Source organism: Myxocyprinus asiaticus, chromosome 42 (assembly GCF_019703515.2).
Source record: "Myxocyprinus asiaticus isolate MX2 ecotype Aquarium Trade chromosome 42, UBuf_Myxa_2, whole genome shotgun sequence".
Lineage (NCBI taxonomy): Eukaryota > Metazoa > Chordata > Actinopteri > Cypriniformes > Catostomidae > Myxocyprinus > Myxocyprinus asiaticus.
In genome coordinates, this window is record NC_059385.1 from 2897071 (window position 1) to 2909292 (window position 12222).

At 37.9% G+C, this 12222-nt stretch overlaps 1 protein-coding gene across 5 annotated transcripts in view; it reads right to left on the reverse strand.

The window, feature by feature from the left end:
• Positions 1-12010, reverse strand: part of LOC127432305 (phosphatidylinositol 4-kinase alpha-like) — a 50308-nt gene extending 38298 nt beyond the window's left edge. For 2 of the 5 annotated variants that reach the window (XM_051683198.1, XM_051683196.1), the window contains exons 1-15: positions 11804-12003; positions 8897-9013; positions 8641-8734; positions 8468-8556; positions 7827-7899; positions 7184-7443; positions 5259-5325; positions 4197-4345; positions 4017-4082; positions 3833-3929; positions 3057-3248; positions 2864-2964; positions 913-1042; positions 608-737; positions 81-176 (exon numbers count right to left, since the gene is read on the reverse strand). In XM_051683198.1, the coding sequence (XP_051539158.1) occupies positions 81-176; positions 608-737; positions 913-1042; positions 2864-2964; positions 3057-3248; positions 3833-3929; positions 4017-4082; positions 4197-4345; positions 5259-5325; positions 7184-7443; positions 7827-7899; positions 8468-8556; positions 8641-8734; positions 8897-9013; positions 11804-11899 (1757 nt within the window). In that variant the 5' untranslated portion in view covers positions 11900-12003. Of the gene's footprint in view, positions 1-80; positions 177-607; positions 738-912; positions 1043-2863; positions 2965-3056; positions 3249-3832; positions 3930-4016; positions 4083-4196; positions 4349-5258; positions 5326-7183; positions 7444-7826; positions 7900-8467; positions 8557-8640; positions 8735-8896; positions 9014-11803 lie in introns of all 5 variants that reach the window. The other 3 variants (XM_051683197.1, XM_051683195.1, XM_051683199.1) reach the window with 2 other exon arrangements.
• Between the last annotated feature and the right edge of the window lie 212 nt (positions 12011-12222).

Consider the following 12222-nt stretch of genomic DNA (forward strand, 5'->3'; position numbering starts at 1 on the left):
GATATGATTTATCGATTGACACTTTTTTGTTGCATCATTCCTAGTTAAGGTTAGTAAATTCAGTTCATTCGAGAACATACTTGTCATTTTCCTGGGAGATGTACAGTCGGTTGGAAAGACTTGCGAGAAAAGCCTCCACAATGACTGAGTCCATGGTCAACCCTGCTTTTAAACACCTAGATTTGAAAACAAACAAACAAACAAACAAAAATTAGAGTAAAGGTTCCTTGCTAGTTACTAGTAACTTATTAGCTACTAATAACTAGTGATTTGTTAGATAGCATCTGTCCCCAGTTCATTTCACAAATGGTTACTGTATATGTAACCAAGTTTAAATTATTTAGTTTGCAAAACTTATTGTATAGAGTTCATGGACCTTACAACCCAACATGAATTGTTAAGTTGGTACAACTCATTTCGCTTAAGTTGGGTAAACGCAAATCCTTTGCAGCTGGTTGCTTTACCTTTTTTAAGTTTACTTAACTTTTTATTTTTTACAGTGTTGGCAAACTAGTTTCAACGTACTATGATTAGGAATGCACTTACCCTAATCGAACATATTAATAGGCCACATAGCATGTGAAAAATAGCTGCGGATGAGGTTTACCTGCAGATATTGTCGATGGAGATGTCTCGGAGCTGCTCGTACATGGACGGCTGACTTTTCTTACTGGAGTGAGAGCTGAACGTAGACTGAGAATGCTCATTGGTCACATGGATTTTGATCTCTCCAGTTCCTGTTTATGAGGAAATGGAGCTCAAACAACTGCTTACATTGATAATCTGACTGTTTCTATTTCTCAATGTCCTGTTTGATTATGTTTCTGAAGTGCACTGTGAAGAAATGTTTTTGAGGAAGTGTTAACCTGAATGTCATAAAGTGTCCATTAGAATGTGTGGGACAGATCTCACCTGTAGAGTATTGACTGTGGTACTTGTAAAGTTTAACAAGTACAGGTGAGGGTACGACCAGGAAGTCTCGCAGAGACATGGTGACAGAATGAACAACCACTGGGAAACGCTCACATAACCTTCCGAGACCCTGTAACACACACACACACACACACAAGAAAAAAAACAAAAAAACACTTTTATGGGAACCTGGGTAGCTCAGTGGTAAAGACACTGACTACCACGCCTGGAGTCGCTAGTTCGAATCCAGGGTGTGCTGAGTGACTCCTCAACAAGTCACGTGTTAAGATGCGTGGATTGACAGTCTCAGACGTGGAGGCAACTAAGATTCGTCCTCCACCACCCACCACCCGGATTGAGGCGAGTCACTATGCCACCACGAGGACTTAGAGCACATTGGGAATTGGGCATTCCAAATTGGGAAAAAATCAAAAACAAGAAAAAAAAAAAACACTTTTATATCCCTATGCCACATTTTTAAAGTAATATGCCATATGGTTACGATGCATATGACAATCAAAGGCGCTGATGAGTCGAAGTGCCATTGTTTTATCAGAATGTGGTTGTGAATGAGATATAGAGCTGCATTGGAGATGAAGATTATCAGTGAAAAAAAGACCTAAATTTCAGTCTAACGTATAACTTCAGAAGGCTGGGTATAAAGTGCATGAGTAATATGGACTACTTTTATGGTGCTTTTAACCTCTTTAACTCTTTGTCTGCTGCCTGCAATTTTCCACACCCAGATATAAAAGCTTACTTTACACACATACAGTGGACTAAATTTCAAAAAAAGTTTCCAACAATTCATAAACATTATTGTTTATGTCTACAAACTTATGATGAACATAATTTTTTTTTCTCTCTCTCTAAATTTATAAGCATGTAATTCTGGTTCTGTTTGCTCTATCTCCTTGCAAAAATATTTTTTCCTTTCCACTAGATGGCAGCAAGTGCTATGAAAATAATTACCTTCCATCACAATATACAGGTCTGAAATGTAGGTGGCGCTCTAACGCATCTGAGCACTCACACATGTGCTCATCCACAGACAAGTGTACAGAATAATTAGAGCGCTTAGACCTTCCTCACTGTTTCGTCGAAAATCTCGTCCAGTGAGCTGTCTAGAAGCTCAATGTTGTTGGAAAGCTGAGAATCTCAGCTTTCCGATGATGTGTCAAATTTCATCATCAATAGTTGAGAACATATTTTGCACATGATTTGTTTATCATGATTTTCTACTCGACTGCATATTCTGTTCTGAACTTCTGAGACATCACATTGGATTATTCACCCAAACAAGCTCACAGAAAAGTAAACAATGGCTCATTTTAAAGAAAACAACCTAAGGTAAGAGTTGATATAGAGTTTGTGGATATTTGGGGCTTACAGATGCAGTGATAAGGGCAGACATGAGACATTTATATTTATTGTCTTACAGAAATCATACTTCAATTTGTAATTCTTTTGCTAAACATTCAAACTATGGTGCTACGACAACAGAAAATTGTCACATTTTTGAGAATGAGAGCTTTCTTTTGATATATGACGTCAAAATGTCATATTCATATTTATGTATATTATACATATACATATTTACATATATCATTACCAAAAGGTGGCTTATCTTGTTATTTTATGTAACATAAATGCAAAAATGATGGTATTCAGATTCTAAGCTTTCAAATGGTACCACAAGTGAATAACTTGTGTATCCAGGGACTTTTATTTTGTAATTATCTTTTGAAGCTTGTCAGACATGGTCACTATGAACTGTTGTTGGATGGAAAAGTGTTGTTTTGATTACTTCAATAATTCTCCTTTTATGTACCATGAAAAATTGAGGGCGAGTAAAAAATGACAGAATTTGTATTGCTTGGACGAACTCTTCCTTTACAGAAAATGCAATTGCTTCTGAATATAGTGAGAGGGAGTTAAACTCTGTACAAACCTGTAAACAGCAGATAAGCAGGGGCATGTGTGCGATGATGACCTTACTGGACGTCTTAGACTGCAGTTTCTCCGACAGTTTGGTGCAGAGATTCTCCGCACCTGACAGAAACATCCGGACAAACGAATAGTTCAATTTGTAGCATTTCATACTGTACATGCAGCACATGACACAGAAATTCCCTCAGTCTCACCCTGCTCCTCTGTGACGGCCCACACCATGAGGTCGACGCAGGCGGCGTTGGCCTGACAGCGCAGTTTGAGTGGGTTTAACTCACTGTGCAGATACTCCACGTCATGCAGGATTCTCTGCAGCTCCGACTGACTGCTGCTGAACTGCTCCAGCACAAAATCATGAACCTCCTTCACGAAAGACGTCTGCAGGTCTGTGGACACAACACAGTCACATCAATTAATCACTTAACAACATTTGCAGAAATATCTCTGGAGCTCTAGTGTCACCATTTCTTACTAATAATTCAAGGAAAATGACACTGGCCATCATATTTGGTTATCTGCCATATCAAAAAAAATTATAATAACTGGCTATTGGATAGGCCTAAATTTCTGTATTGATGCATCCCCAAATTTAGATTGATTAACCTAAATTGCTAGTGCTTTAAAACAGGGTTCCCGCCCTTTTTGATCAACGATTGTCTGTTACTTTTCCATGAAATTGCATTGTCATTTGTGATTTCTGCATGCAGGCGTTTAAAAATAATTTTGATTCAGACCACTTTGCAACTGAATCATACTGAATCAATCAGACATCTCTATGGCTTGCACGTTTTTTTCCCCTCTAAACAGGAGCAATATCTAGTTCATTAAATATTTCAAGCAGAGAGAATCAACAAAAATGGTTTGGATATTATAAAAATGTTCATGACTTTTTTTTCAAATTCCCTGTATTTCCAGGATTTCTGTGACAGTGGGAGCCCTGTTAAAATTACTCTAACTATTTCACTTTTACCTTTCATGTAGTATAAGGTGTCCCTCAGCATTTTAAATATGCCCACATACAGAGGATCACTGAAGGTCTTGTAGTACAGATTTGCACCTGGATTCATCTGTAATGAAGAGCAAATTCCCACAAATCAACAAGTCTTTTTAAGAGAACAAACATCAAGCAGAAGCTTCCAAACAGACACTGATACCTCCAGAAATCCAACCATCGTCTGATCCAGTGTCTTCATAAAGGATTCGGATACAAACTGCTCGACCTATCAGACAAGAGAAATCAAAGTCAATACATCACAAAAGCACAGCTTAAGATGAAACGTACAGTAGCTGAAGTTACTATGGTATGATATGACTGTTTTAATACTAGAACTGACCATTTGCAGAAGTTGTCTCAGTAAATCCAGCGGTACATCAAACTCTGTACTGTTGCTGCCTGTGAAGAGCGGTGAGACAGAGAAACTGGAGCTGACGGTGGAGAAATAGTAGTCTGGATCCACAGCGCTGCCGTCGGGTAGATATGAACCTGCTGGACCAAGGACAAGTTGGCACCCATCAAACCAGCACACATTTAGTTACGATAATAGCTCGACTGAAGGTAGTAAGAATTAATACTTCAAGTTACATGTTCCTGGATCAACAACCTTCGCTGGTCCAGGATCAACATGCCTATACACCAATCACAGGCCTCAAATTGTGTACGGTAGGGTAAAGTGAAAAGGAGATGGGATAAGTTTAGGATTTGAGTTAGGAGCTAGAACAACATGCCTAAATTCCATGCCTGTGTTCACTTATTTTAGAAATATGGTTAGCTTTTGGGTAAGAGCTATACTTGTTTTTATAGGAATGTTGTTCCAGGAACATGTCGTAATTGGGTAAATACAATTTTTTGTGCATATTGCAAAACGTGAGTTATTATTATTATATTATAACGTAAATGAAATTGGAGATAGCAATTTTGTTTGTCTTGAGTCAAGGATTCCAATGATATAAGGCACTTGAGACAAACGGTTCAGGAGTTATGACCCATGTGTGATAATGTGTGATATTCTTCTCCAGGCAAGTCCATGCATACGTGTAGCCAGCTGGAGTACTAACATTTCCCAAAGTTTCATGTCTCTAGGCCTTACGGATTGGTCTGCTCGATCAGTTTAAGAGCAGATTATCCTAACAAAAACAATAGGTTTTCAGCACTTCATGCTTAAATAACTAAAAAACAAAAAAGACCACACATAACAAAACAAACTACTAAACAAAACAAGACATAACACAAAACACAAGAAAATAATAAAAATACACACAAAACATTAGGCATCATGCTTTTACACATTTTTATGGGCATTTCTGCCATGTTTTACTGTTAGAGACAGAAGAGAGAGGAGGAATGGGGAAAGCAGCAGAGATGAGATTAAACATTGCTGTTTTATTTCTAAAATTACCTTCAAAGTAAGGAGCAGAGGGGTCAGCAGGAGAACTCGGAGGAAGTCCGGCACGCTCTGGACTGGCCTAAGAGACGTCATCACAAACAGTCAATCATTGGTTCTAACCAAACATAGTCTTTCATTTCAACAAATGCTTTAAAACAATAAAAACTACGTCAAATAATTGACAATACTTTCTAAAATGTGAAATATATCTTGCTGTTCTAAAGTTTTTGATAATTGGGCACAGGCTGGCACCATCTGAGTTATGCTCAGACAATTGCATGCTCTCATTTTCAAGATGCATGCGTCCCCTGATGGTGGAGAGTGTACAGTGCATCCGGAAAGTATTCACAGCGCTTCACTTTTTCCACATTTTGTTATATTACAGCCTTATTCCAAAATGGATTAAATTCATTATTTTCCTCAAAATTCTACAAACAATACCCCATAATGACAACGTGAAAGAAGTTTGTTTGAAATCTTTGCAAATTTATTAAAAATAAAAAACGAAAAGAAAAAAAAAATCACATGCACATAAGTATTCACAGCCTTTGCCATGACACTCAAAATTGAGCTCAGGTGCATCCTGTTTCCACTGATCATCCTTGAGATGTTTCTACAACTTGACTGGAGTCCACCTGTGGTAAATTCAGTTGATTGGACATGATTTGGAAAGGCACACACCTGTCTATATAAGGTCCCAAAGCCATGAAGTCCAAGGAATTGTCTGTAGACCTCCGAGACAGGATTGTATCAAGGCACAGATCTGGGGAAGTGTACAGAAACATTTCTGCAGCATTGAAGGTCTCAATGAGCACAGTGGCCTCCATCATCTGTAAATGGAAGAAGTTTGGAACCACCAGGACTCTTCCTAGAGCTGGCCGCCCGGCCAAACTGTGCGACAGGGGGAGAAGGGCCTTAGTCAGGGAGGTGACCAAGAACCCGATGGTCACTCTGACAGAGCTCCAACGTTTCTCTGTGGAGAGAGGAGAACCTTCCAGAAGAACAACCATCTCTGCTGCACTCCACCAATCAGGCCTGTATGGTAGAGTGGCCAGACGGAAGCCACTCCTCAGTAAAAGGCACATGACAGCCCGCCTGGAGTTTGCCAAAAGGCACCTGAAGGACTCTCAGACCATGAGAAACAAAGATTGAACTCTTTGGCCTAAATGGCAAGCGACATTTCTGGAGGAAACCAGGCACCGCTCATCACCTGGCCAATACCATCCCTACAGTGAAGCATGGTGGTGGCAGCATCATGCTGTGGGGATGTTTTTCGGCGGCAGGAACTGGGAGACTAGTCAGGATTGAGGGAAAGATGAATGCAGCAATGTACAGAGACATCCTTGATGAAAACCTGCTCCAGAGCGCTCTGGACCTCAGACTGGGGTGAAGGTTCATCTTCCAACAGGACAACGACCCTAAGCACACAGCCAAGATAACAAAGGAGTGGCTACGGGACAACTCTGTGAATGTCCTTGAGTGGCCCAGCCAGAGCCCAGACTTGAACCCGATTGAACATCTCTGGAGAGATCTGAAAATGGCTGTGCACCGACGCTCCCCATCCAACCTGATGGAGCTTGAGAGGTCCTGCAAAGAAGAATGGGAGAAACTGCCCAAAAATAGGTGTGCCAAGCTTGTAGCATCATACTCAAAAAGACTTGAGGCTGTAATTGGTGCCAAAGGTGCTTCAACAAAGTATTGAGCAAAGGCTGTGAATACTTATGTACATGTGATTTTATTTTCATTTTTTATTTTTAATAAATTTGCAAAGATTTCAAACAAACTTCTTTCACGTTGTCATTATGGGGTATTGTTTGTAGAATTGAGGAAAATAATGAATTTAATCTATTTTGGAATAAGGCTGTAACATAACAAAATGTGGAAAAAGTGAAGCGCTGTGAATACTTTCCGGATGCACTGTAAATACATCCCGGTACCTGCTGTGAAATGCTGGAAATGCTGCTGGTTTTGCAGCGTAGAGAGTCAGTCTGGCAGACAGCGAGGAAGGAGCTGGGCAGGATGGAGCGGAAATCATTGAAGGATCGTCGTCGAGTCACCTCCACCTCCCCTGTGCCTAAAGTTTGAGGGGTCACCCGCGGGAACAGCTTGGACAGCAACGGCTCTTCAGTGTTGCTGTAGCGGCCGAACGCTCGCACCATGCCAAGCAGACAGGGCACGGTGTATTTACACAGGTACTCTGCAGAGTCAAACAGAGACGACAGGAAATCAAAACTGATCTGTTTTACTTTCTCAGTAAACGTTTCTGGTCATATGTACGATTTATACACGTTGTTCTAAAGAAAAAAGTTTGTTTTCAGAATTCATAATCAAAATGCAATAACTTTCTCTGCCTCTAAAATTAGTTTTATTTTCTGATGACATCGCCAAGACTGCATGGGTGAAAATAATATTAACCAATAATATTATAGCCTTAAGGTAACAAACCAATCAAATCATGATAGACAAAAGCAAGTTCCGCCCTACATTTTTTTCCTACTGAACATTCTGTTTCTCTCAGAAATATATGTATCATTCTGAAAGTTAAATGTGTTGCGAATGCCGTTTTGCTTTGAAACTGACCTTTATCTTGGCCTTCGATGTTCTGACATGTTTCCTGCAACACTTGCATGAGATTCATCACGGCCTCCAAAATCTGAAAGAGACACGAAAGCGAACTAAATTCATCATACATATTTATATATATATTGTGTGAGTGTGTGTGTGTTTGTGTGTGTGTGTGTGTGTATATATATATATATATATAATTTATATATAATATGATGTTCCTATCAACCCATTCTTTCATACACCTCAATTTTAAACATTCTCTTAAGTGTTTACACAATTTTAATACAGTTTTTTTAGCTTAAATACCATTGTATTTGTAGCAAAACCATAATAACCACAAAATTATGATTTTTATTACCATAGTTTAATTTGTTCTGTATTATTACTATGATTTTACTACAAATATCAAGGTTAAAATATGGTTACTGTAGTAATACCATGGTAGACTTATTGCAAGGGAACGCAAAAATATTTCAGAAAAAAAAATCCCGCCCTGTCCTCTTGGGGGCTCCGTAATATATGTAGGAAAGCAAATTATTCTGGAGAACTGTCAGAGAACTGTACATTTTGAGACAATGATGTTGGTTAAAAACAACATTATATTAAACCATCAAGTTGACAACAGTAAACAAAACCGCCATCATTTTACACACCTGGATTCTCATGGACTCGTCCATCTGAGCAACATCAAAGAGCATCGTCACCAAACTGAAAGAGAAATTCTCCGCAACAGGGAGTGTTTCTGACAATGCAAGAACAGAGACACACATGATATGAGCAGGGATAAAGAACAGTGAAATAAGTAAACCTACTAAAAAATACAGACCTCTTCCTTTCCTCTCGGAGCACTCTTCGATCCATTGCACCCTTGGCAATCCCCTCAGCACACCCAACAAGTAGGGGACGATAGAGTCCTTGTGCTGAAGTCAACAAATAGAGTAACTGAGTAAGTAACACAGACCAGTATAGCTCAAAATAAGAATCAACGACTACACAAATACTACACACCGTATCAATGAAGCCGTATACATCGAGAGGGGTGTGACTAACACTGTAGACATTGTGTTAAAAAACAGGAGTACCTGCAAGTTAGACTCCACTAGGAAGATGCCCAGAGCGATAACAGCATCTCTTCTCCTTTCATCCAGCTGGAAAACACCTCGGATGTCCACAGGACACATGCATTGTAGCTTCTGGACCTATATTCCACAAACGTATTTTCAAATGTATTTAAATGTGCCATTTTTATCATTCAAAAGCGGTGAGAGACAGTGCAATCCTATTTAAAACATTAGCCTTTATTGGTGTAATGAATATCTAATGAAACATTTTGTGTGACCTACTACATGTTCAATTCATACTCTGTCCACCATCATGTTGGTTATGTGAAGCATAATAAATGTGCATTATTACACACGTCACGAGTAAGTAAGTTTATCACATTCACATTGTGTGCTGTTGTCAGAGACAAATAACACACATTGGTGCTGTATTATAAATGATTATACAGAACTTTCCTTAAGAAATAATGAGGATCCAAGTCAAACAATGCCATGTGACCAAAAGAAAACATGCATAACAGACACATGAATATCACATGCAAAACATAAAAGACTTTTATGACACTAGCAGGGCAGGTGACGATTTTAAGTTAAGCAAGAACATCTCAACCAGATTTAGTTCAGTGCTCAAGAAGACCAGTTAATCAAGTCAGAGTAAACATTCCTATGGCTTTTATAAAAACCGGACACAGGTAATGTAGTTCCAATTAGAGGTTGACTGATATATCGGTTTTACCGATTAATCGTGCCGGCAGTTTCTTTTTGGAGCGTTATCAATAATTGCCGATAGATTTTCCCCCCTCCATGTTCCTCTGTGGCCAAAACCCTAAATCTGATGAACTTATATAGGCTATAAAAAGTTTACTCTGATGAATATTTACATATAGAGGATTATAACAGAGCCAAGTCACTGTCACCATCACTGTTTATAAACTAATTCACGATTAATACGATTTGTTTTGTTTTTTTAAAGACACATATGAAGCATAGACATTGTTGAACGTTTATTTATGTAACCTTTATTGATTATTGAGTTCATGTTGATTTTGACTGACAGTGGAGCTAGAGAAAAGGAAAAAAGTATTTTATAATACAGGAACAGACAATTGACAAGCAAACTACTGTATATGAATTACTGCTTATACTGTATTTATCAGCCCATATGACAATGTTTACTTTACAGTATTTTTTATTGTAATATATTGTAGATGACTGTAAGAGTGCATGTTTTGTTTGGAAACACAGACATTTCAAAATACTAGTCCTTTCGTATGCACCAAATCTTCATATTTTTTCTAGATATAATTGGGTTTTTGGTTGCACAATAAACCTGGATCTGGGATTTTACTCATTTTGGACTCTTTTAGCCTCTATGTCAGTGCGCAGCACAGTAAGGAAAGACTAAGAAATTTTTTTAACATTCAATAAATCAGTTTTAAAAACTATCAGCCCATTAATCGGTTATCAGCCCTTTTCACCACCTTATCGGTATCTGCAAATTCCTTTATCGGTCAACCTCTAGTTCCAATGCATCTGGCAATGTATTTAGCTCTCAGTGTCACACAAAACACTGGGTACTTTTCAATATAGGTCCACCCTGTCAAAATGATTTTTGTTTTGTTTTTGTGTCCTGTCAGATATTAATAATGTATTCAAAAAAACAAGAAAAAGAAAAATCAAGCCAAGCTAGTTTTGTCAGCAGAGCAATGTCTTAAAATAGAAACAATAGAAGAATAGAAATCATCTCGCCTATTCTGTTTTTTCACATAAAGTAATAATAAATATGTTAATCTTACTAATTCATTAATTAAATTATAATTTTCATTAAATGAATATTCTCACATTCAATTACAACTGTATTGTATCTGAACAGTAATGCGTTCAAAATAAGCAATTATTAGATTGACTATTATAATTAACCCTTGTGCAACCTTCGGGACATTTTTTCTTTTTTTTATGCCAATGGCATACATTTTGCCAAAGGTGTGTATTTTTGGGGGAATTTTGATATTTCAACCACAGTTCCTATAATACATCTATAATACACTGTGTACACAAAACAGTTACACTCAGGACCTTCAGGACAAAAATGTCCCCATTGAAACCCATTAAAACTGCAATATTTGATCCCAGTGCCATTAAAGCATAAAATTATGAATTCTATGAAATTATGGTTTCATTCGGAAGACCAGCTTTCAAAATGTAAATCTGTAATATTTTCCACCAGATGGCAATTTCCACCATTTTTCTCATGTTTAGCCTATGGAGCAAATACATGCTTTTTCCCTATTTTCTGTTTGCTGTATTATAGAGCCCTGCAGGCCAATCTGAATAAATGATGCAGTTAAAATTGTGTGGGTGTGGTTATGGATGTCAGAGTGTGTTTTGTATGTGTGTATGGAGAAATGTGTGTGTGTGTGTGTGTGTGTAAAAAACAAGAGTGGCATTATGTAAACAAACTGGCATTTAAAGTGTTAAAATCCTGAAAATCAATAAATATTTGGTAGTTATGATCAGGACTGATGTTTGTTAAAAGATTAACTAATTGAAAGTGGAAAATAATATTAATATATAATATTATTATGGCAGTTTTTTGACTTGGACATTTTTGTCCGCCAAGGACCTCTGAGTAACTTTTTTTAAATTGACGCACAAGGGTTAAATTAGATTTAACTTCATAGTTACAGTATCAGACACTAATAAAAACTAATAATGCAAATATCTCCACGTTTTATTCGGGATTTGAGGGGTAAATGACGTTCTAAAGCTAGTGTCAGCTGTTATGAATAACTGAACATTAACATTAGTGCATACATGTATATAAAGCTTTATAAATCACTTCTATAATCAGATATGTGGTGGAATGTTGGTTTGTTTTGGTTGTATTAGCAGTTAGCTCCTGATGCTAACAGGAAGTTAAAGTCTCACCTTGTCACTCGGCGCGGGTCGATGAGCGGCCAATGAGCGCGCCAAAGACAGTACAGTGTTAAAATAAAAACCTCTCGACGTCCTTTTAGATGACATTGTTCATTTAATAGTAAAACAACAAAGAAATATATACATCTTAAAATGAAATGCTCGTCAGAGCAGATAAGAGCTGCGGCTACGGAAAGCCCGACAAGACATTTGACAAGGTCACTAAAACGAGCATAATTTACGAATTCGATTTTCGTGTCTCTGCTGAGAACTACGTTACTCCATTTGAATACGTAGATCTTTACTTCAGTATATAGAACTATACCTCGTATGCAGCAACATCGTTTGTATAGAATGTTTTGTCATGTTTTATTATACAATACTGGAGTACTTGTGGTATTCAGCCTTCCTGAATTTAGCTGTAAACTCCA